This window comes from Protobothrops mucrosquamatus, unplaced genomic scaffold, assembly GCF_001527695.2.
Source record: "Protobothrops mucrosquamatus isolate PMUCROS unplaced genomic scaffold, P.Mucros_1.0 scaffold95, whole genome shotgun sequence".
Classification (NCBI taxonomy): Eukaryota; Metazoa; Chordata; class Lepidosauria; order Squamata; family Viperidae; genus Protobothrops; species Protobothrops mucrosquamatus.
In genome coordinates this window covers 1,850,180-1,876,380 of record NW_015386470.1, presented here as the reverse complement: position 1 = coordinate 1,876,380, position 26,201 = coordinate 1,850,180, and the positions used below count along the sequence as shown (strand labels likewise).

Genomic DNA, 26,201 nt, shown 5'->3' with positions numbered 1-26,201 from the left:
ACTTCAGCTTCCAGAATTCTCTAGCCAGCTTGTTGGCTAGAGAATTCTGGGAATTGAAGTCCATATATCTTCAAATTGCCAAAGCTGAGAAACACTGATCTAATGCCAATAGCTTTTGGCCTTTTGGGGGAAAGGTAGTTTGGTATCTTCTCTCCAAGCCAGCAACCAGAAAATAGATCAGGAAGATACAGAATAAGGAGAAGGAGCCAAAGAATTGCTAAACAGTTAGCAAATTTCAAAGGCCAGTAGGTTTGTGTAATACTGTGTAATATAACCTCTTGCTATATGTGGTTTCCTAATGCAGTGTTTTTATTTTAGTTCCCACGAATCTCCCGACATCTGCATGCCCTCCTTGGTGTGGGGTAAGAGAATATTATGGCGTTTCCTTCCTTGAATGGGTGTTGTTCCTGCAATATCGGCCTTTGGATTTACCGTGTGCCATCAATCAGTATCACCTCTTAACAACCACACACTTAGGTTTCTCCAGGATGCAATACCAACCTTTGCAGTAGTGTACTGTTATGCTAATAGGAAAGTCCTTTTATAACAGTATTTGTAGTAGAAGTTATTCAGGAAAAGTAGAAGTAATATAAGAAAGGAAATTTTTGTCTTTAAAGCTGGTTGTTGTCCTTGCATATGTGCATAGTTTATACCTTTTCATTTAGCTATATTATATTTCATATAACTGTATTTTTTATATGCATGTGTATGTGTGAATATGTATGTCCACTAAGGCCCTCCCGGAGAAAAGAAAGTATTGCCTTCCGGAAATGAAAACTTGAGAAAGAATGGTAGTGGGAGAATTCCCCAGTGGCCACAAGTGGTTACTTTAGATCTGGAATAGAATAGAATAGAGTAGAATAGAATAGAATAGAATAGAATAGAATAGAATAGAATAGAATAGAATAGAATAGAATACTTTGGCCAAGTATGATTGGACACACAAGGAATTTGTCTCCGGTGTATAAGCTCTCAGTGTATATACAAGCAACAGTTTGTATGTACTCAATATTTTCCAAACTGCTGCCAAAGCATCAGTTCAGTTAAGATTTGCTTAAACTGGTTTATAGCTGGGACATGCGTAGGGCAGGAACAGCATAATGGGACAGTATGCTTTGCTCTAAGACAGTGGTTCTCAACCTGTGGGTCGGGACCCCATTTGGGGTCGATCGACCATTTCATGGGGGTCGCCAAGCAAGGCTGTCCGCCATTTTTTTTGTCCGCCATTTTTCCCCCATTTCCGGCGGGTGCCTTACCTCCCTTGGGCTGGGCCAGCTGGTGGTCGGCCTGCTCCGTCTCTGCCGCTTGCCAGCTACGCCTCGGCCGGCGCAGGGGGAGGAACCACGCATGCGCGGCGCTCCCGGGCAGGGAAAGTCCTCAACTTACGACCGGTTGGGTAGTCCTCGACTTACGACCGGTTTAGTCCTCGACTTACAACTGGTTTAGTCCTCGACTTACGACCGGTTTAGTCCTCGACTTATGACCGGTTGGGGTCACGGCATTAAAAAGGTTGAGAACCACTGCTCTAAGAAGTTGTCTTTTGTTTATTTTATATACAACTATTTAAACTTTGAAAAGTAGTCATGCTACATTCTCTCCAGCAGAGGACAGCAGTACATCGGCCACCGTACTGCATTTCACAGAAGTTGGACATAGGAAAATATTTTAATTTAAATGATTTGGAACAATCACGATGTTTGGATTTACAGATGGTAACTGACATGCTGTGGAAAGAGGGACATTTCAGGGTTTCTAAAGACTAGAGGTTCAGGTACTTGTTTCAGTGGCCTGAAGGAATTTCAATGTCATTTGTATATTTATTATGGAGAAGCAAACAAAGATGTGGAATGCAGTTAAATCCTGACTGCATCATGAATAAATACCTTCTATTATTACTTGAGGTTTTATAATAACTTCCTGCCTCCTGATGCCTTTTAAATGGGTTGGGACTGCAACCTTCAGACAATCAATCCTTCCTAGCAATTCCAAAATCAGTTAAAATGGTCTTGTGCTGTCCTGATTTTCTTCAGATTTATTTAGACTTCAAGACACTGCTGAAATGGACATATTTACATTCTGCACATAACAGAACTAACTGTCACTCGGTTAGTGTTCTTTTTTAGCCAGCAATAGAGTATCCTGCTCCTTCTTCTCATAGCTGTTCAGAACAATCTGTAGGCAGTCCTCGACTTATGATAATTTAACTACTGTTCAAAGTTACAACACTACTGAAAAAAGTAATTTAAAACTGGTCCTCACACTTACAACTGTTGCAGTGTCTTTGTGATCACACGATCAACATTTGGCCACTTGTTAACTGGCAGGTATTTACAATGATTCCAGCACACACACCCCGTCACTTATAACCATCCCAGGGGGGCTCTGACAAGCGAAGTCAATGAGGAAAGCTGAATTTGCTTAACAACTGCATGATTTGTTTAATAGCCATTGTGGGGGGGAAAAAGGTCATAAAATCAAGCATCACTCACTTAACAATCACACAGAATTTCCAGTCCCACTTGTGATTGTAAGACCAGGAAAATGCTAGTACCCTATAGGTCTGTCAATTTTGTATTTTAATTTTATAGCAGCAAGCTGTTATTGGTATGATTTAGGGGATGGGGCAAACCATTAAAATCTCTGCCAGTGAGAATATAGATTGCCTCCTTAAGCACAGAGCAACAAGATGTTGAATAGTTGGTGCATAGGTTCAGAGGCGAGTGACAAAAATGCAGGGACTTTAAGACATAATCCTCTACATAAAGAACAATGGAGAAACTTAATTTGAAGAAGAGAAGACTGAGGGAGATATGATCTCACTGCTCAGGTACACAAAAAGATATTGTTGAGAAAATCATCACTGCCAAGGAGACTGGGACCAGAAATGATAGGTATAAGTTGCAGCTATCTAGGTTTCATTTCAATATAAGAAAAGGCTTCCTAAATATAAGAAATAGAAGAAGAATAGCAGTGTGTGTTTTTATGAATAGGCTGGACAGGATAATTTGGTTGTCTTTTTCTATTGCATAGAGTTGGATGAGATTATCTTTATGGTCCCATCCAACTCTACAGTTTTGTCATTCTATGCATAACTATTTTGTTGATCTTTTTTTGTTAGTATGCTAATGTTGATTCTCATGATTTCTTCAAATTCTAGGTCAGTCAAAGAACTCTGGAAGAACAATGTGGATCGGATGGTGAGTCAGCTTGTTTATTCAATTGGCCTAAGATTCTAATTCTCTCAGTTATTTCCCAACCAGAACAAACAAAAGTGCTGTTTTTTTTAAACAAATGCAGTCCTGGGTTTTCAATACTGAACAGAAAGAATTGAAAAGAATAATTAGCGAAGCCCCTTATATTACACAATCTTCCTATAGGGTTACCTCTGTATATTATGGATTCTAGAGTTATAGTTGAAGTAAATACCTTAATGGTTTTTGTATGGCACATCAGTATGCCATTGAGACTATTGCTATTTCCAGATAGTTTTAAAAAAGTGGTAGAAATGATGACCTAATTGGATTGGATGGTGAAATGGAGAAACACCATATGACGTTTCTCAACTTCTTTTCCAATCATTCATGAGTTTGTTTGCAAAGCAACAGCTTCATGGCTAAAGAAAATGGAATTAGTGAATAGATGGATTTTATTCCTAATATACAAAAAAATGAGAAGATACAGGCACAAAGTCCTGCACTTGTTCTTATGCACTAGGAATTCCAGGATCCAATTTAATTGGCAGTAGCCACATGTGTCCTGTGGGATATCAATGGTAGTATATGGTAGGAAAAGTTTCATGCCAACAGTTGAAGCTTAGGACTTAACCAAGCCTTCTACTTTTTTATCAATACGATGTACATCAGGTATCTGTAACAGGAAAATTGCCAAATTTGGAGGGGGGGACTTCATAAAAATACATTACCATTTTATCAGTAAGCTCTCTGATTATTCCTCAGATAGGAACGCTGGAATTGGGTATGTCTAGTTTAACGAAGAGAAGGACGAGGGGGCACATGATAGCAGTGTTCCAATATCTCAGGGGCTGCGACAAAGAAGAGGGAGTCAAGCTATTCTCCAAAGCACCTGAAGGCAGGACAAGAAGCAACAGATGGAAACTAATTAAGGAGAGAAGCAACCTAGAACTAAGGAGAAACTTCCTGACAGTTAGAACAATTAACCAGTGGAACAACCTGCCTCCAGAAGCAGTGAATGCTCCAACACTGCAAGTTTTTAAGAAGAGACTGGACAGCCATTTGTCTGAAATGGTATAGGATTTCCTGCTGAGCAGGGGGTTGGATTAGATGACCTCCAAGGTCCCTTCCAACATTATTATTATTGTTGTTGTTGTTGTTGTTGTTGTTGTTGTTATTATTATTATTATTATTATTATTATTATTATTATTATTATTATTATTGGGTAAAACTTGTATTTGAATACTCAAAGATATCAGGATACATTCCTGTGACTGTTAAGAGTTCTCTTTCCCTGATCAGATTTAGCTCAACTCTAAGGACAAGATCCTAGGATAACTCTGAGAAAAACTTAATTAATAGTATACTGTTTTGCAGGTGGAAAGCTATTTCATACTTCTTCATTATGGATCATTCCAATTCAACTTAATTTATACGTTACTGTCATATCAATAATCCCAGATCCTAACTCAACCAACTGACTATCCCTTCTTGTAATACAGGCATCTTCCCTGGATAATTTATCTCATAGTGTCAGACCCAAACCCAAAGAAGACACAGTGAGATCTAATCAAATCCTTTTGGTATTAGGTATATTTGCTTATACCCAATACACAGAATCTTGCCAGAGTAAAGCTATAACTTTCTAACCTAACAAATATACCCTGTAGGGTGTGGCTACACCAAACCTTTTCCTTCCTCCCATATCTAGTTTAGGACAGCACAGTCTCTTGTCTTGAGCCCCTCTCTGGAATGCGCTGCCTCCTCCCTGAGAAGCTGCAGTGCTACTGCCAACATTTCCCTGACTCTTTATTTAGCTGCGCATTCCAGCACATGCAGAGTCATAACTGACTTTCTTGCAGTAAAGTCCCATGCTTTCCTCACTGTACTTTTTCCTAAGCATATACCAAGTTGCCAACTAAGCAGAAGTAAACATGCCGCTTACTATTGTATTATTACATTTCAACATCTGTTTGCCCAGACCATTCATGTAATTACCACTTTTGTTATTTATTAACTCATAACCTACCCTTAATACAATAATCTATCAGCACTTGTCTTCCATCCTAACTTTCTGTTTTTCCAGTGTTAAGGAACATTGACTGTCTTCTTGAATCTGGCCACTTTAGATGGGTGGGACTACAATTCCCATAACCCTTGACAATAGAGATGCTATGCACTTCTGAAAGGAGTAGAAGATTGGGGGAGACTTCTTGAGTAGGCACATTACTGCAAAATTAAACTGCACAAAGTTTAGGTTAGTTGAGCTTCTGAGATTTATTTGTTAAGAACAAGGCTTTGTATGACCTCTAGCTCATTTAAAAATGCATTTAGAAATACCCTCTCATACTGGGAGTGTCAGATAACATGCAATTGGATAAATGATGCAAGTTAAACATTCACAGAATTTGCTAATAGTATTATCTCAGATTAGAAAACCGTAATATTTATTATATGACCTTTGTGCCTTTTGGAATTAGGGCCATTTTGCTGATTAAATCAGCATTCACATTTGAAATCTTGAAATGATCCTGCAAACAGTCACGAGAGACTACATTATTCTAATTTAATTTTTTGAGATGTTAGAATGTAAGGCCTGATTTCATGGGAAGAACACATATTTTACCACAAGTGAACTGATGAAAGGTATTAGTTGGATAAATCAGAGATAGATAAAAGTTGGGAAAAGAAATTAAAGAGATAAAGTCCCAAGGACCTTTCAGTTTCTCTGTACTTGGAGTCTCTAATTGCTGCTTGTGGCACTTGCTTAAGCCTGAAGCTTTCTTCAGCACGTATCAATTTTTTATCCTTAGTTTTGAGAGCTAAAAACTTCAGTGTTTTTTTTTAACATTCTACTCTAACTTGCAAGAATCCTACCAGGAAGCCAATGCTTCTCTATCTTTATGGGAGAGAACATTGTCTGCAGTCTTGAAAGAAGGTCTGGTTTGTTCCTGTCCTTAAGATACATTCCTTGGATTCAGGCATCTTTAACAGTTATTGCCCTGTCTCCAATCTCCCCTTGCGGGAAAAGTTGTTGGAAATCACCTACAGAATGTCCTAGCCAATGGGTTATCTGTTTTCCTTTCCATTAGTTGTTGGACATGGGAGGAAACTGCCTTGGTTGTGCTAGTAGATGGCCATTGAAATGACTGGTGAGACTGTAATCCTAGGGACAATCAACATCTCAACAGATTTCAAGATCATCAACCATGGTAACCCTTCTGAACTGCCTGTGAAGTTTGGAATTAGAAGGATTATCTTGCAGTGGTTCTTTTTCCTGAGTGGACAGTTCCAGTCAATTGTAGAAAGGGAAAAGAGATTGACCCAGCAACTACTTATTTGTGCACTAGTCATGATAGCTGCCCCTATTGTTTAATATTTACATGAAGCTACTGGGAAAAATCATCCCTCAGAGTAGGGTATGGTATCCACCGTATGGTGATTATATCCAATGGTACATCCCCACTCTGCATTTTTCTGGAATTTCCATGGAAGTCTTGATCTAGTGCCTGGAAGCTATAGGGGCCTATATGGGATAAAGGAAGAAATTGAACACGTTGATCAAGTAGCATTATGCCCTTATACTCCACCCATTGTGTTTTCTTTTTTTCCAGGCTTACCGTGATGAATTCATTGCAGAATGGAAAAAGTTGAAGCTGGATGTTGTGCTTTGTCCTGCTTTGGGCCCAGCCTTTAATCTAGGATATGCTGGCAAACTATTTGGTATCAAATCATAACCCCACTGTAACTTTCTCTGTGTACCTTTGTTCTTATGCCCGTTCTAAGAAGGGTTAGATTCCAGAAGTGTGAAAAAATAGTCCTGCTAGGTGGACTGTGCGCACTGCTCCTTCTTTTTGTAGCTCTGTTATCATTCTTTTGATCACTTCAGCTCCTGAGTTGATTGGGAGGAGGGCACTGTCAGATGAGGCCGCATATGCCACTAATCACTAATCAGTCAAATCAAATCTTTATTATAGTCATATACAAGCATAAGGAAGGTGGAGTACAGTCAATTAAAAAGCATAGAAGATACATCACAGTCTTTAAAAAATGAAAAATAGAAGATATTAAAACAATGTGTGTGTATGGGTGTATGTATACACACACACACAAACACACATACATGCAAACAAACAAACTATAAGAAAGGATAGATGCATTAGATAGAAAGAGGGGATCATAAAAGGTCAGTATGAGGAAGACTATAGCTATCAAATTATATAACACTCTAATATGGTGAACTAGGTGCTCATTAAGTCCAATTTCAATCTGTGCCCTCAAAACTTCTTTGCAGGGAAAGCATGTAGAATGAATTAAGAAACCTATTACAGGTGAGGGTATTGGTTGGATGATCAAAAGATACAGTCAAAATGTAGCTTCCTATTAGAGTAAAATAAAAGTGAGGCAACAGATTCTGGCAGGTAACATTGTAAAGGAAATAGAGCTGCTTTCTAGATAATAATGTCAGTAATGCAATAAAATAATAGATTAATAATAAAACATAACAATCAATTCAGAACTGATCAATTTAGTTCTTCAGATTATCAGGCAAATCAGAAAATACATACATATGTACATACATACTCTATGTTACTTTGTTAGATATGATCTTGGTTGATAGGGGTGTCTATTGGTAAGTACATCAGTTCAGTAAACTCATTCTGAGACTCACCCTCATATCCTGCTTGCTCCTGTGAGCAGATAGTCCATTTCCTATTTCTCAAGGGTAGGAACCTTGTCCCCAGCCTGTTTTGAAGACAATCCCCACCCATTTTTTCTTGGTTTGCATAAGAAGGGCTGTTTTTTACCTTCTACCAGAACAAGGGGTGTCAGGAGGTCCATCTGTTGTGCTTTATTACATTTTGGCAAGACACTCACTCAAATTACTAGTGTGCACTATGGGGGTGAGAACATTTTCCCACTTTAATAATAATAATAATAATAATAGTAGTAGTAGTAGTAAAGTTGGAAGGGACCTTGGAGGTCATCTAGTCCAACCCCCTGCTCAGGCAGGAAACCCTATACCATTTCGGACAAATGGCTGTCCAGTCTCTTCTTAAAAACTTCCAGTGTTGGAGCATTCACCGCTTCTGGAGGCAGGTTGTTCCACTGGTTAATTGTTCTCACTGTCAGGAAGTTTCTCCNGGATGCAGTATTCCAAGTGTGGCCTTACCAAGGCATTGTAAAGTGGTATTAACACTTCACGTGATCTTGATTCTATCCCTCTGTTAATGCAGCCTAGCACTGTGTTGGCCTTTTTGGCAGCTGCAGCACACTGCTGGCTCATATTTAGGTGATTGTCCACTAGGACTCCAAGGTCCCTCTCACAGTTACTACTATTGAGTTACTAGTTGCCTCTTCTTAGGTCTGAACTGCTGTGTTGCCTGCCCACTTTTGAAATCCCTTTCCACATAATCCCTAAGTGTGTTTAGATCTACAAGGCACATCCCAGGCCTTGCACTGACTTCCTATACACACGTAAAAACACCAGTAATTTGCAAAACAGGTTCAACATTCATGGGTGGGGACCTGACACTGCACAATTAAATAACTGCAGTGATATGGGTTGAGTATACTCTTTGGAGTTCTGTTAGGGTTCACTGGTGAACTGCAAGTCCTTTCTTTTTGAAATTGGATCACCAGCAGATCAATGAAATGCTAGATGCATGAACAAAGAACATCAAACATTGGATGAACTAGGATAGGGAAGGCTGAAGGTCTCACACTGAAGACAGAAGCAACAAAAAAATCTGTAAATAGAACGTATGTGTCACAGAGATCTACCCTTAGAAAGGAAAGCACTTGGTGTCCTGGCATCGATAGAGAACTCATCAGTCAGGAGCTGTGCTAACAAGTCCAAACAGGTCGTTGCCAAGGTGAAGGGATGGACTGTGCTTCAGAGAGGAGGCTAAGCTAGTTGTTTTCCACCAGATTTACCTTGAGGCCCAAGCAGCTTATGGCTGCCAAATGGCACAATCCTAAGTATCCACCCTGAACAATTTTGCAACTGTTCTTAGAGTCATTTCAGATTATTTTATCTAATGATAAAATAATGCAAGACAAGCATCTGGCAGCCCTGACATTTCAGGCTCATTTCCTTATTCCTCAATTTTTATTTTTATTTTAAAAAAAAAAAAATTCCCGAAGAGAAGATGATGCTATTTTTCTGCAAGCACTAGACCTTTTCCCACACTTGAAAATTGTTCCAATTTCCTCACCAGAAAGCTATTACCCTGAAGCACAGCTCGCTTGTTACTATATTCATGTAGTTATATAGCAGTTGTGGACCTCAACTGTGATAAGAAGGAAAATTGTTCTGAAAAGGTTACATTTCCATCCTCCCTCTTTCAGGACAAGGTACGAGGGATGCGGGCAACTCTTGAGCACATATGCAACATATTTTATTAGCTGATTTTCTCATAAAAGCCACAGCCTCCCACCCCCTGGGCAACTGCATCACTCCCAGCAGATTGTGATGGTGCTGGTGGCATCCACCTCATTTGGCCTCCTTGCTTGTGGAGGATGGAATTGGGCAGCATCTGTGGGCTGGAGAATGCATTGTGCTGTTATGCTATTAATATGTTACAGTCACAAAACAATGGCCTGATCCTGTTGAGAAATAAATAACTTGTAGATGGTATCTTTTCCAGTGGCTACTACTTATACCCATCTATACAATGTCTTGAATTTTCCTGCTGGAGTTGTACCAGTCACAACAGTTACACAAACAGATGAAGAAGAGCTGAAGCATTACAAAGGGCACTATGGAGACTTCTGGGATAAAAGAATGAAGGAGGTCAGTTAACAGCAAGAAATGCAATTGCCATGTATGGGAATCAAGATATTATAAAACTTTAGCAGAATGGATCCTTCCTCGCTGCTTGTCTGAACTCAGTGAAATTTGGTGACTCGTTTACTTTGAAGAAATTTGGAGAACGGTCTCTTGGGGAATATTCAAAGTTGCTTCATTCCGGAATGGGACAACTTGCTGCAGCCAACTCGCCATGGCCAACGTGCCTCAGGAGAACTCGCCACAGGACAATTTAACAATTCAATTTAATTTATTTAAAATAAATAAAAACATATTTTAATTTTTGTCATTCACATCTCATTTTGTCTCCCTTTCTTTAATGATTCTATTCCATCCTTTCTTTGATGTTAGTGTAACTCTTCTCCCGCAGCGAGTTGTCCCGTGGCGACAACTCGCTGGCCGTGATGAGTTATCACACAGCAAGTTGACCATGGCAAGTTGGCCGTTGTGAGTTGGCCTTGGTAAGTTGGCCATGGCAAATTGTCAGAGACGCTCCTCATTCATTGGCTGTGTTGAGGTTGAGTTGGATCCCTGTTATTAATAAAGAAAACTGTACTTTAAGAATATTTTTTCTAATTTGAGAATGAATCTATTTAATTGAAATAGGTCCTACTGAGTTTTAAAAGACGTTGATCTCTTTTAAGGGAATTTGAGCTATAGTTTGGCACAATCCTGTAAGAGGGGAATCTGCCAAAGATATAGCTTTGAATAGGTTGGGAATTCTGGTGACTTCATTGAAAATGACAATATTGTTGGCAGTAATATGGTCAGACTGCATTTGCATTTGAGCACTTTTTGCTATGGAAAATGTTCATTGGAGAAGAAGTTATGCCTTTATGGTATACCCCTAAGTCAGGTCTGTACAACTTTGTTATCAGATTCAAATGATATAATGATGTAAAGGTTACTAAACTTTATTTAAAAGAATAATTGTTTCTGTGTTCACATTTTTTCTTCTATTTTTCTGGTTGATGATTGCAATTAAGATGCATCTATCCATCCGTTCATCCATTCTTGGCAGCAATAATCAGTCAGCCACTTCCTTTGCCTAGTTTGCTGCTGTTGTTCTGGTTGTTACTTTCTAAGATTTTCTGGTGGTAGATACTATAAATACTAATTCTACTTTTTTTTATGGTCAGCCAAGAGTGACTAGAGGCTGCTATCTAGCTGGCTATGTATAGTCTTGATCTTGCTGCAACATCCAGATTAAAGAATTATTTTAGCATTGGGCAGCCCTATGTTGTATGCCACAAAATCTCTAATAGTACAGCCTTTGTAAGCATGCCAATGGTTATAGGTGGATGCTGGACTGAAGAAGGCAGATCTGCTTACTTTCTGCTAAGCTTCAAGTCACATTGAGTTCAAGAACTGATTTGAGAAGTTGAAAAGCCTGATGAATACGCCAAGTAATGAATACATTGTCTTACTGTTTGCGTTTCTCCTATAGGCTGTGGAAGATGCAGTGGGGCTCCCTGTAGCAGTCCAGTGTGTGGCCTTGCCATGGCAAGAAGAATTGTGTCTTCGCTTCATGAAAGAAGTAGAGAGAGTTTCCCATGAGAGATGGGGAAAGAGAAAAATATGACCCTGATCGGAAAGAAGCCTGCAAGGAATGTTGACCTTTCTAAATAAACTTTATTATTGACTTATGCGGTTTATTGCTGAGTTAGCTCAGTTATATTTTCACCAATGTTCAGCAAGACAAGATATGGAGAGATAAGAAGATATGGTTTAGAAAGTAGAGAATTTTTGGTAATGTTTTGTAATTAGGATAAATAACAGCATCTGGACAACAGGTTCTTTCAGACAGACACCTTTGAATTATGCTATCACTTCAAAGGTGTGATACAAATATTCTGTCATTCCTTCCTTCATCAACTAATGGGACTTTTGAGAAAGTTATAAATGGGAAATGATAGTGTCAGCAAATTCTGCACTGTAAAATTCTGTGAATGAGATAAGCTGATTGTGCAATAAAAAGTCTTTTCTGTAAACTTGAACAGCTGAACCTGCAACAATTTCAAATCAGTCCGATGATTCTAGGATATCACTGTGGTAACTGATGCCACCCAGTTCCTTTGAATCCAAAAAAATATTTGCAAAACTGGAATGAAAGTGCTAGTTCTGTATGAAAGATAGATTAATCTCCTAAAAGAATGAATGGAAAGTACACAGAAGGAAAGATCATATGGAAGTTGCCTGAATCAGTGTGAAAAGAATTATAATACAGAATGTCACATAAATTTGTGGAATTATGCTAAAGGAAATTTGTAAAAGGATATTTGGTGAAGTAATGAATCAAAAAAGCCTCTAAAAGAATCAATAAAATTAATCTAATAATGATATTAAAATGAGGATGAAAGATAGATTCATGTACATAAAGAGAAAATACCATTGTAAAGAATATAAGTCAAAGAGAATAAGGAGTGGTCACAATTAAAAGAAGTACACAGAAAAATGCAGATTGATTCTCAGGCTGAGATGGAATTAAAATATTATTTTGGAAATGGGTGAAGTGGGCTACAGAAGAAGTCTACAGAAAAATAAATGGAATTAAAAATGCTGGAAGGAGCATTTGGGAAATAGTGGTGTGTCATAGAATGCAATTGAAACATAGTATCAATATTAGTATTCAAGAAAAAATATAGTGAAAAGCAAATCATAAATGCTGTGAAAATGTCTTTTTTAAGGTAAGGCTGCAAGTGTAGACTGTAATTCCATATATGCTTAAATATAGATGTAGTTTGCTGACTCTAATCCTTTATGACTGTTCATCTTGTTTAGCTTATTTAATAAATGTATATGCCACAAGATGGTTAATGTGTGTATGTGGCTGACAATTAGAAGAGTGCCATTATTGTTCTCTAATATAGACAGCAAGACTGAAGCCAAAATTATAGGGGGTTAGTTTAAGTGTGCCTGGACAGATGCTTGACAGAACTGTGATTGAAAGAGGATCAGAAGTGACAGTAAACAAATTCTGAGAAGTGCAGTTTGACTTTCTGATGTCATGGACTATGCAGACCAGATTTTTGCTCTTCAGCAAGTCACTGAAAAATATACTGTATGAACATGAGGAAGTTTATTGTACATTTTGTTAACTTAGATAAAGCATATGATAATAATAAGTACTAATTTATTAAATTTATATGCTGCTTGACTCCCAATTGTTAAAACATTTTAAAATAAAAAAAAAACCAATAGAAAAAAAAACAGCACAAAAGACAAAAAACACAAACAGCAAAGACAAAAAAAACAAAGATGGCAAAGAAAACAAACCCCAATGGAAACAGAAAGGAGGAAAGCAGCATTAGTTGTCCTCTCCAAAGACCTGGGCAATGATATACATGAAACTCTTGAGAATTAGATGGCATGCATTATCAGTGTCTCAATTGAGCACACTTTCTCTCAAGGATTCTTAGTTAGTAAGAAAGCAGCTCTGCATGTCTCTGAGACGATAATGTCAGCTATGTTGGAGAACCGAGTGTCTTTGTTTGTTTGTTCATTTATAGGCTGGAAATCTGCAGAACTCCTGCTTCCTCTTGGGTTCTGAGTTTCTGTTCTTCTAAAGGGAGTGATGGTTTTGTGGCTTGGCAGATCCTCCTCAGTAGCCAATTGACAAGATTTCATCAATTTCCTACTTCTGTAAGGGACTAGCTATGTGCAAACCACGTGTTTGTCCTTCTTTTTCCTTTTCCTTTTCTTTCTTTGACTTGAATGGAGTGAGGATGAAAACCCCCTTGTTGCTGCAGGAGATGTGACTACCAGTTACTGACCAGTAATTTTTCTGTTTTTCAACAATACGTTGCAGAACAGGATCACTGCCAAACTGATTCTGAGAGTTTTGAGACTGAAAAAGCTAATAGTGTGAAGTCCCTCCCCATATGTCTTTCTCTTAAATAATCTCCCTGCCGCTTGAGAGAAAGATCAAAGTTAAACACAGTTGTTTTGAAAAAAGAAGCAAATAGCTTTTGTCATGTGTCTGATTAACGAAACATTAAAAGGACTTTCAGGCATATTTTTTCCTAAAAGCAATTATTAAGGTTACAGAGACGCCGTAGTTACACATACATATTAAGCATTTTTCCCTCCCTTATTTTGGGGTCATGGTTCACATCTTCCAATTAACTTGGACGACATGATTTACTTCCTGTTTCTTTTTCCCGGCTTTCACTGTTGCCTGATTTAACTATATAAATACCAGACAGTTCTGCATATTGTCAAAGCAAGAATATACAGTATTTGCAGCGTTGACAGTCAGCTATGTTGGAGAACTGAGTGTCTTTGTTTGTTACTGACCAGTAATTTTTCTGTTTTTCAACAATACGTTGCAGAAAAGGATCACTGCCAAACTGATTCTGAGAGTTTTGAGACTGAAAAGGCTAATAGTGTGAAGTCCCTCCCCATATGTCTTTCTCTTAAATACTCTCCCTGCCGCTTGAGAGAAAGATCAAAGTTAAACACAGTTGTTTTGAAAAAAGAAGCAAATAGCTTTTGTGCAGGATGCTGATTCGTTTTCATTTCAGCATTCTTTCACCAGCAATGCCTTAACATTGAGAAAGCCAGTGTCTAGAATTACTTTTCTCAACCTCCAGTATTTTTCTGACATTATGAAGTAATACCACATTCCCAACCCGATAGTGGTCATTAAAGATCATGGATGATTTCTTAATGCGCATAAGAGAAGAGCTGGTCTCGGCACACTAAAGTGAACGGGGAAAAGAAGAACAAAAGGAGCATAAAAAAAGTAAGTGGATGATTATACTTCCCTACTTTGTACAATCAGAGGAGGGCAGGGGAGAATAAAAGGACATGATTATGAATGTTCTTGACAGTTTTTGATACAAACAAATGGGGCCGCTGCCTGTAGCTACTTCCCATAATAAGTGCTTGATCTAGGCATTATGAAAGACTTTCCCTTAGATGTTTAGCACAGATTCATGCATTCTGCTTGGTCCATAGTCAGTATGGGCAACTCACTATTTCTTGAGAGCAGAACAGATGATATAGTCTTCCCCCCATTCCTAGCCCATTGCAAATGCACGTCTCATCTGTTTCCCAACATTGATTCAAAATTTCTTCTCTCCAACTTGAGTTGCCTTAAGCTCTTTAGGGTTCTGTAGATAGTCTCCAGCATTTCATTTCTTTCTAGTAGAAGCCCTAGCTCTGATTGGCTACATGAGTGTTTCTCAACCTCAGCAGTGTTTCTCAGCATGCTGGCTGAAAACGTCTGGGAGTCAAAGTCCACACATCTTAGTTGCCAAGGTTGCCAAGGTTGAGAAAGGTTGCCAAGGTTGAGAAACATTAGGCTGGTATGACTCTTCCTTTCTAGTAGGTCACTTTTCCTAGCTTCCAGGCAACTATGTTTTTTGCTGGATAACAGTAAAAATAATAATTTGCATTTGCTACTCTGTGAAATCAATGAACTATCTTCAACCCTAAAGCTCAAGTTCCAGTTAATTCTTACATCATTGAGTATTATTTTGATTTTTGCCCAGGCCAGATAAAGCATAGTTCCCTTACTTTCCTTCCACTTATTCACAGTAATGCAAAGATTATCCCACCCCCTACACATGCATCTGTGTTGTTACATGTAGCAAGGCACTGATAGCAGAATATCTGATAGTTATGCTCTTATCAAGCTTCGTTCAATAGGCTCCTTTTAGAGAACTGGGTGTGGTTGAAGTATTAAACGTGCTTGGCTCCAGCCACAGTTACATTAGTCAGCAAACGTAATGTATTCTGTCTGCTTAGCTGAACTCTTCTACTGAAAGGTAACCTCATATAAGAAAGATATATCGAAGAATCTTGCTAGTGTTTATGCTTACAAAAGATAACCGAAAAGTGTGGTTTTTGTTCTTCTCTGTATTACGTGTGCTGTCATCATGTGAGCGTCTACCACAGGGCTGAACTTCATTTTGAAAGTTGGGGCAGCATTTTGAGTGTTTGAGAAGACAAAGTTTGAAATACAGTAGTTGGGTACTAACGCAGCATTGGATATGTAATGCGGGTGGCTTTTCCGTAGGTTTAGAAGGGAATTTGGTTATTTTTTACTTTCTGAAAAATGAGCTTTTGTTGTGCTAAGCCTGGTCACATTTGTCTAGGCTTGGAAGCTAAGTAGGATTGGTTAGCATTGATAGTGCAGGCTCTGTTAGCAGTGTTAATGTATTTTCTGCATGCTTATTACAATTGGGAGACTAGTTCTGCACTGTAGGATGAACAAACAACCAAACATTAAAGGAATGAAAAGTTGTGCTTACTGGAAAAGAAATCTGAAATGCATAATAATTATTGTGCACTCCCAAACACAATAAAATAAATATTTATGTGAATTTTAAAAATATTAGGGTGCCAGGGTTTTATTATTTGTGGTTTTAATAGTTATATCTCCATATTGTACAATTGTACTGTTTTAAATGTTGGTTGGAAGCCACCCAGAGTTTGATGTAAGATGAGCGGTTGTTATAGATAGGTAGGTAGGTAGGTAGGTAGGTAGGTAGGTAGGTAGATAGATAGATAGATAGATAGATAGATAGATAGATAGATAGATAGATAGATAGATAGATAGATAGATAAAATTCCAAGACATTCCAAGCCAAGATATAAAGCAGGCATGTCAAATTTGTGATGTCACGTGATGTCACGCAACGTATCACACTTTTGCCTCATTGCCGGTAATGGGGTGGGCGCAGTTTTGATGTGACACATCCGGCCCGTGGGCTGGCAGTTTGACATGCCTGAATAAAGAGAATTTTGGTCATGCTATGCTTATATTCCTTACTATATTCTGCAATCACAACAAAGAATATCTTAATGACTAGATTAGTAGATGAATGATCACTAAAATAGGTGAATTATACAGAAGAAGTAAAAAAGCAGAGATAATACAGCTCTGCCTATAAAGAGAGCTGGAGGAAAGAAAAGTCTAATTTTCATGCCTTTTCTCCCTTGGCATCATGATCTTATTTTTTTCTATAAATGATCTGAATGATTGAGAGACTAAATATGGGATGCTTACAGTATATTGAGTAAGGTAAAGATTTTAAAATTTATCAGCAGCCGTCAGCTATTGTTAGATGTTGTTCACTGACTTTGCTCTGGTTTTGCACAAAAAAGATTCCTAAACTTACAATGGGTGACAGACCTCTGGTATAAATGGTGGAGAACATCATGTGCAACAAAACAGAGCTAGGTGATCACCACTTTGCACAGGGAATAAGTGCACTTGAAAGGAAACATTTTTAGAAATGATGCAACAGGTGCTTTAAAGACTTTCTGGCCTGAAAAGTGTAGTCTTGACAACTGATTCTTTAGCAGACATCTGCTGCCTTCCTCAGTCTTGGACACAAAATGTCTTCTAATGTAATTCTTGGATTGTGTTGGTTTCCTTGGCTGAATGCCTTCCTTGTTACTGTCTGCAGTGATTTTTATTGCCCTCCTGATGATGATAAAGCAACTGAGAGTGGCTTGGTTGTCTTGCACAATAGGCAATTCAGTGATTGACAAGAAGAAGGAAGACATTAGAGCACAGTTTCTTAACCCTGGCAACTTTAAGATGGGTGGGCTTCAACTTCCAGAAATCCCAAGCCAGCAACTTAAAGTTGCCATGGTTGAGAAACCCAGTCTAGTCTTCACATGACTGGATGTTTCTGTGTCTGAACTGATGAGGGTGTTGCTACAGAGACAGCTGTTGTTGAAACCCTGCCCTTGACTTGTTTGAACTGGCAGACTGTGCCAACATTCTCTTATGTGGAATCTATTTTTTTGACAAAGATCAGATATCCACCTAAAGGGTAGAACTAGAAGGATTACACAATGAAGGGTTGAACAGAAACAAAATGCTAGAAGGTGAAATGATCTTGAAACCTTCTGCAATTCTCCTGGAATCTGCTGGAGTCCAGTAGAAAGCTTCCAGTGGCATTGAGGAACCTGAACAAAGGACAAGTGTGGATATTATGAGTTTTGAACTCAAGAGGTGTGGTAATTCACTAGAAAGCGCTGAGTGATTCGGGATCATAGGGAAATAAGCAGTCTAGATACAGAATAACTGTATCTAGTAGCTCCAGAGAAGGGAAGAGTTGATACTTGGAGAATATGAGGATGGGGAAGTGATCTAGTGTAAATGCATTGTTTTTGTTTTTGATAGTCTTCATGTTTCATTGCTGAAATGTGTGTTTAAAATCTAGAACTACAAAGAAAACTTGTATTGTTTGCAGAAGAACAAAATTAGTAGAAAATCTAACAAAGTTATTTTTGAAAACTTTAAAAGCATTATTTTTCCTTCCCTCCCCCTCTCTGCCTCCCTTAGTGTTGGAATTGACAGCAAAATTGTGTTCTTTGGCCTGCTTTCTAGAATGTAGCTAGCTGTAAGAGGTTTTGGATAATGTTCCCTTCTAAGAACTGTTTGTGGTTATTTTACATTACAAATTAGTCTTAACATGCTTAATACACTAAGCCAGTGTTTGTCAATGTGGGAGTTGAAGCCCAAACATTTTAAAGCTGCCAAGGTTGGGAAAATCTTCAGTGAATTCTTTTAAGTAAGCTGCATGTCCTCAGATATGAGAATTCTTAGTAACAGTTTTCAGTACTAAGGGGGCAATCTTCCTCCTGTGTTCTCAAACTAAGATAGTAACATTTGTTTGAGCTTTTTTTAAAAAAATAATTTCTGGCTATAAATTGTCAAGTATTTGACAGATCCATCCCTGGCTTACTGTTCTTCAAACACATAGGAAAAGTCACAATTCTTTTACCTCGTTTGAAAGCTGGTTTTACACTCAGCACAACATCTTGTAGCCCAACTCACCTTGTTGGGAAAATAGGCAGGAGCATTATGTATGCTATCTTGAGTGGGTACAAATTAAAGGTGGCATATTAAATAGGTGTACATAAAGGCTATCAGAAAGGCTAAAATAGGAACTTGAATTAGATCAGTTGTACACAAATATGGGGTCATTTAGCATTAAGGCTAATATTAGACCAGCTGAAGTATAAAGAGATTGAGATTGGTTTTTTAGAGTTAGGATAAATTTGCATCTTTAAGGAGACTTGCCTGCTTACAGTTTCTTAAGCCAAATTTGTCTCTGCCATCTCAATTATACGAGAATAGATTTTTCAACTACGCTTATATAAACTTTTCTGAGCCTAAAAGAAAAAAAAGTAGGATTTTGTGAAAAATATTTTATTATATTCTTGGTTTGGAGGTTAAATAGTGTTTTACAGACCAAACTAGATGATACCAGAAAGATCACAGAAATTTTGAAGGCCACAATTGATTAAAAAGGGCTTTTTTTTTTTTTGCAAGATTTAAGAAATAACCTAAGGGTTATCTCTTATAAAGACAAGTAGCAGAATTACAAATTGAAATAACTGAATCTGCTTCTAAAATAAATGTGTTAAAGGCAATACAAGTAGTCCCTGCTTACTGACCACTTGTTCAACTATTGTTCAAAGTTACGATGGCACTTAAAAAGAAGACTTATTACCAGTCCTCAAAGTTGTAGCCATTGCAGTTTTCCTGCATTCAGGTGACAGCAATTCAGATGCTTGGCAACTAGTTCACATTTATAATGGTTGCAGTATCCCATAGTCATGTGATCACTATTTGCACCCTTCACTGCCAGCTTCCCACAAACAAAGTCATTCAGGTTATGTCATGCTTAATGACCATGGGTCATTTGCTTAATGGCTGCAACCAGAACTGATGTCATGAGTTGTCGGTCAAGTGAGTTTTCACTTTATGACCGTATTGCTTAATGACAGAATTGCTGGTCTCAATTGCGGTCAGCAAGTGAGGTCTAGCAAGGACTACCTGTAATGAGGAAATGAACTAAAAGCAATTCTGATTGTAATACAGTAAAGAAGCAAATGCATCAACAACAGGTTGACTAATTAAAACTCTCTCTTGGTTTCTCTCTTCTGATAACAGTCGTGAAGGATTTGATTTTTCCTGCTGCAGTCAGGCTTGCAGTGATGATCCCTGTTACAATTGTTGAAGAAAAATCTCAGCTTACAAGTTTTCTCAAGATGAGGTCCATTTTGCCTTTTCAAGCAAAATGCAATAATTTAGTCTCCAAACAGTTTACTATGGGTTTGCATATCCAGGTCAAGCACACATGCACATGTTTAGTCACATCCCATGGGCAACGCCCTAATACAAAGAAAATAGGCTGTATTTTTAATTGAACAATAAGAAAGTAAATTCACATAAATATTTGACTGATTACAGAGAAAACCCAAAGACAAATATTTGTTTTAGAATTATGTAATTGCAAAACCTTCCTCATGCTCTAACAATTGAGTCCATTTCCTCTTGTATCTAACAGATTAATACAATGAGGAAACTGCTTCCTTCTTGCTTGTTAAATATTTGCTACTACAGTTTATCACTCTGACTATATGCAGGGGCTCCAGGCTAAAACATTTATTAATACTCAAATTCCTTAATTTTTTTCCCACACAATCCATTAGAAAGAAGACTTGTATATAGAGTCTTTCACTAGGTTACTTCTTGCAAGGAAAGTTAACTATGCATCCCATCACAGAAATCACCTCTGTGGACGCTCAAAGAGTGTTGACAAGAAAGCCCATTTAAGGGTGATCTTTTAGATGGAATCTACAAAGTATACAAACCATTGTTGGAATGTATTTAAGTCATGGAGAGTTCACTACATTTCTTAAGGCTTTTGGCCCTATTCAAAGATGAGGGTCCACCACAACAAGAAGAAATTTGATAGACTTTATAGAGATACATATAGAGATACTCTATAGATAATCTGGCAGGAATCACCACTGTACAACCTGGGCTTACACTTGCTCAGATACAACAAATTATTTGGAAAAGTAGACCTTTTACATCCCCATTACAGAGGTTTCTTAGGTGTTGTAAATGAAGTCTATCCAGGAGTCCTGGGAATTCTTCAGGTGGTCTTAGACAGTTTAAGGAACAATTTGGAGAAGAGTGGGGATTTTAAAAATTATTTTTGTTTTGGTTCCTTTGAGTCTGTGTGGTACAGGAAGAAATCAGGAGTCAAGTTCCTGTAATTCTCTTGGTAAGATTGCATAAGTGGTTTGCTATTACCTTGTTCCTAGGGCTGAGAGAGAGAGTGACTGGCTCAAGGTCACCCAGTTGGCTTTCGGTCCCTAACGAAGGCTAGAACTCATGGTCTGCCAGTTTCTAGCCTGATATTTTAATTACTACACCAATCTGGCTTTCTGGAGAAGAGAGAAGAAACCTTTTGGAGAGGGTGAATAGTGCACAATTGCACCTTTTGTTTGCATATTAATAAGAAATATGATCTTGATGAAAATATGCAATAACATTTGCTTAGACAAAAAGAATGAAATAATGTTTAAGTTTGGTATAATTTTATATTCGGAGGTGAGTCTAATAGACAACTCCCCGGTTCACTAGAGTAATAAGGGAAGGAAATATAACACAATCAGACTTGCAAGATTCTGTTATTATAGACAATCTCAATAAAAATAAATTTTGCATTCCTGTAGAGTTGATTTCCTGGCGTGGTCTATCTAGTGGGGCTGACACTAGAGCACTCAGAATAATACCATACTCTCAATACTTACAAGGACATAGGTGAATGGAACCATGAAATATAGTATATTTGGATCATATTGACAAACTACCCAAACATTTGAAGATATCAATTATTTTTTGGTATAGTCAATGGATTTTCTGGTTGGATAGAAGCTTTTCCCACCAAATGATATATTGCTGCAGAAATTACCTCAGGAAATCTTTTGTAGATTTAAGGTATTCCAAGAGTTGCCCAGAAATAAGGCTGTGCCATTGTTTCAAATATTATGGCTCAGCTTTGTGGTTCATGGACAACTGCATTATTTCATATAACCTGCTGAGTTTCTGAACTGAACTTGTGAAAGGAACACTGAAGAAAACTTTTAAAAATTATGCTGTGCTTCTGTATTACATGGTAGCTATACTATACTTACTATTTTAACTGCTATTCAGTTTTCCCCAGAGGAGGAATGTAGTACATCTCTTATGAAATATTATTTAGGGATTAAACAGCATTAGGATGTATGGTCACCTATACTTTTACGGTTATTGACCATATTATGGAAATCACTGATATGTAAGAACATTGCTTTTGATATTGAACAAAAAGAAAGAAGCAAAAGATTAGCATGGAGATGAAGATGCTCATACCTTCAATATAATTAAGCCTAAATGTGTATGAACTTACTTTCCCCAGCATTAGAAATACTAGTTTTTCACACACAGGAATATGCTAGAGAGATGAGGAGGCAAAAGCTTTCAGCATGTAACTTATTGACTTTTCTTTTCTAAAATAATAGTAATCCAAACTCTTATTGATAACTGCTTTTTTTTAAAGATTATGACTTTATAGAAACTGAAGGCGCAAAAATATTATAGAGATATCCCACAAAACATAAACCATTAGATATGTAATAAAACCAAAAAAAACCCATGCTTGCCTATCTAACTTATTTATTCAAATTTTTAAAAAGGTTAAATCCCACGCTAGTTATTATTTAACAAAGAATGAGAAGTTCTATGGTGTGGTTGTGTTTGTAATTTTATGTATAATTCCAGTCAATACTGTGAAGGGTAAGTGTTATGACTTATTTAGAAATTCAAATCTGAAGTGAGATTTTGGAGTTCAGATTTTAGTTGAATTCATCTTGCAATTTTTATCACATACCGTGACAAAACTCTTGACCTAATTCAGACTCCTGAGCATGTTTATCTCTAACTACTCCCAAGCCATACAATTTATTCTTATATTTTAAGGTGATCAGTGAGAAAGAAAGGGCTGAACTCACAAACTCAGTGAAAACAGCAGGCAGAAAGCAGTGACTGATAACGCCCAGGTAAGCAATTTCTTTGGTATGGCGTGTCTACAATTTTTTTTATCTTTGAAGGGATGATACCAGCAGCCAAACATGGTCTGCCTGGTGGTCACAGAATGTTATCTCAGAAGTCTGAGGGTGTCCATAAACACTGTTGTTTACCAAAATGCTCTGACCATCTTTTTATCTCAGGGTTAGGTGAGGTTATCTTTGGGCTCTCTCTTTTGACCCCCCCCCTCCCATATAAGCAGTTGATTAATATATATCAGTTTTAGACAAAATTTCTGGTTCTTTCCCTTCAGTTACTAGTGTTTCCCTCTCCTAATAAAGTTTGAAGCTCTTTTGTCTACATTTGTCCACATTGATGCTTCTTATCCTGTCATGCTATCTGAAGGCTATTAAGTTCTTTGGGGCTACGTTTGAACATCTGTGCTTTCCTGGCCAAAGTTCACCCATATTGTTCTTGGTATTCTTGTTAATTATTGTTATTCACAGAGGTTGTGTTTGCTCCAGGCTAAGCTTAAAATTATACATATGCAGTAAAGGCACACCTCTTGACCAGGGGCATCAATAGTCAATAAAGCGGAGATAAGTTTCGCATTCTCCTGAAATACTTTAGCATGTTGCAAGGATGGAAATATTGCAATTGAATATGAACAGGATATTTCTTATAACATGTTAGGACTTCAACAAGCCAATGCTGTGTATCTTGTTGTAATGGTCTCAGATGGACTTCATATTAGCTTTCCCCTGCATTTCAGAGTCTCCAAAAATTGTCCATAGATTTGGTTCCAGAATGCTGCAAGAAGCACCCACTATATTCCAAGAATGGTTGAAGCAATCCTGGCCTCAGGATAAAACCCATCTTTATACTGCTGTGATTCTGACCTGTGGTACAACTGCATTTTATTTTGTACTGAAATGGTTAGGCCAGAAAAGGATTAAAAAACAAATAGAAGAAACAAGAAGACAAAGGGATCGTGGCTTGATAGAAATGGAAAAATCAGTGCAGGCATTTAAAAGCCAGGTACATGTTTCCTAACTATTTCTTGTACATTATAAGTACTTGTATAAGTACTTATTACATGTGTTACTTGTACTTATTACATTTTACATTTACTTATTATATTTAATGTTTATGTAAGTGCGTATTTAAATATATTTTTTTGAGTTTACAGGAGTTGGACTAATAGGCTAATGGATAAGATAGAATTTTAGTAAATAATTATGAATGGATATTTACTACACTACTAAATTTTGATTTTTGTTATTTTCCTGTTGTTTGGCTCTTGTTATTAAGGTTGGGTTGATCACTATCTCTCTTTTAAGTAAAAGTGAAGGATATTTCATGACTACACATGGAGGAGAGGGACTTCTGAAAATTTTCATGGGGTGAAGTTTACTTTTAAATACAACTTTAACCAAAAGGATTGCTACTGAATTAAGTGGCAATTTGGGTGCCCACATTTAGGGTGAGGAGCCATTTGTGGTATGCTACTGTCATATCTTACAGTTTATCTTCTTAGTAGACACAAAATGAAAGTTGGGTCAAGTAGAACAGAAAAGTCTCTCAAAAGATTTGCAGTACCTATGTTCTACAGCAGAGGTGCAGAACTTGGAGCTTTAAAGGTCAGATGTGGCCCATGAAAACCTTGGAACAACTCCCAAGACCCATCCCAAAATTTAACGTGATGGTAACTGTAATGAGATAGAAGGGGAAAAAAAAGTCAAATGCATGTCTGTAAAATAAGCATTTACCTTGTGTTTAATTTTAATGAAATTAAATGTCAATGAAATTAGGTAAAAATTTAGTCTTGATATCTATTGAGATTCTCAATCATCCAAGTCATGGTTATGCCAAAGTTTGTCTCAAAGGCAACTGGACTGCCTTGGTTTTTTTTTCTTTGCAAAAGTTTTGCTTTACATCCAAGAAGCTTCTTCAGTTTTTCAGTGTCCTGATATGATCCATTATTTTTATGGTTGCTGGCTTGCCATCAATAGCCACTTAGCCCGTCTGCCCTCTCTCAAAAAAGCTATGCATCTGCTCTATCAAATCTATGGGGAGTGTTGTACTGTGCCCTTTCATTACAGAACCCTGGGATACCAACAGGTGACATCCTTTCTCTGCCTCTGGTGGAACTGGTTCAGAAGCTGAAAGAAGACACTTTGTCTCCAGATGTGGTCCTCTACACCTATATGGAAAAGGTGAGCATAGTTGAAAACACAGAACATAGGTACAGAATGAAATATTGTTCACATACACCAGTATGTCCATCTCATATATACCACAGTGCATAACATGTCTTTCAACATGACAGAAGAAGACCTCATGCTGGTGAGAGAAAATGCTATCTCTGTGGCCCAATACTGGCGAATGTCATCTAGTTTTAATTCTATTTATTTTACATACTTTTTTAAATGGGCTATTTCTCTCTGACCTATTTTATACTTATTCTACCTGCTGTGTGTTGAGCGGTATATGTCTATAATCTGAAGATATTTCTGACACAAATAAAGAAAAAAAAAAGTATGCCCAGTAGCACTTGGCTACCCGTCAGTCTTTCTAGCCTGTCTTTTTATTTTTTTTTCAAAAGAAGTTGAAATAATGAAAATGAAGAAAAAGCTGAAACTTGATATCAACATTCTCTATTCATTTGCAATTAAACATATAAATTTATTCAATTTATAAAACCTGCTAATTCCATATGTCTCAAGGTGGCATACAGTTAGGATTAAAAATACATCATAAATAAGAGGAATGAAAATAGTCAAGTGGAAATACAAAATGGCTTTGAATGTTGTAACAATCATAGAAAATGGATGCTTTTTAATATTCCACAAAAGGCTAGGTCTACCATTTGGTGAAAATGCCCACAAATTCCAAATATGTCCATCAGTCTGCAAAAGTTGCCAATCCCTTTCTTAATTTATTCCCTACCAAAAATGTATGTGTGTGTATGTGTGTGTATGTGTGTGTATGCCTGCATGCACACATGTATCCACATTGTACTATACAACTAGAATTAGTTAAAATTTGCTCCAGTTTATTTTATTTTATTTTGTGTACATGATTTCCATAATTATATATAGCATATGTATATGTATGTGCACATATGTGTATGATTTTATATTTATATTCTTTTGAAAAGTGGTAGTGATCCTACCTAGTGGCGATGAGGGTGGCTAGGGCTAACTACTATTCCTCGCTCATCGCGTCATCAGATAATCGCCCGGCCGCCCTCTTCAGGGTGACCCGCTCTCTCCTCCAACTGAGGGGAGGGGGGGATCCTCTGGAGGGGAGGGCCGAGGATTTTGCACAATATCTGTATGACAAAGTCGCTCGGATCCGGGAAGG

The 26,201-nt window shown here is 37.6% G+C and overlaps 2 protein-coding genes across 3 annotated transcripts in view; both read left to right on the top strand.

Annotated features, from left to right (window-relative positions):
• The window catches only part of LOC107284491 (vitamin D3 hydroxylase-associated protein), a 32,931-nt gene extending 21,285 nt beyond the window's left edge, over positions 1–11,646 (top strand). The window contains exons 11-15 of the mRNA XM_015812557.1: positions 319–362; positions 3,158–3,197; positions 6,807–6,915; positions 9,843–9,988; positions 11,451–11,646. Coding sequence (XP_015668043.1) covers positions 319–362; positions 3,158–3,197; positions 6,807–6,915; positions 9,843–9,988; positions 11,451–11,585 — 474 coding nt within the window. The 3' untranslated portion in view covers positions 11,586–11,646. The remainder of the gene's footprint in view (positions 1–318; positions 363–3,157; positions 3,198–6,806; positions 6,916–9,842; positions 9,989–11,450) is intronic.
• A 4,029-nt stretch (positions 11,647–15,675) lies between these two features.
• LOC107284490 (vitamin D3 hydroxylase-associated protein) overlaps positions 15,676–26,201 on the top strand; it is a 26,642-nt gene continuing 16,116 nt past the window's right edge. The window contains exons 1-4 of one of the 2 annotated variants that reach the window (XM_015812555.2): positions 15,676–15,774; positions 22,788–22,867; positions 23,608–23,873; positions 24,938–25,051. In XM_015812555.2, the coding sequence (XP_015668041.1) occupies positions 23,643–23,873; positions 24,938–25,051 (345 nt within the window). In that variant the 5' untranslated portion in view covers positions 15,676–15,774; positions 22,788–22,867; positions 23,608–23,642. Of the gene's footprint in view, positions 15,775–17,808; positions 17,976–22,787; positions 22,868–23,607; positions 23,874–24,937; positions 25,052–26,201 lie in introns of those variants that run through there. The other variant, XM_015812556.1, reaches the window with a different exon arrangement.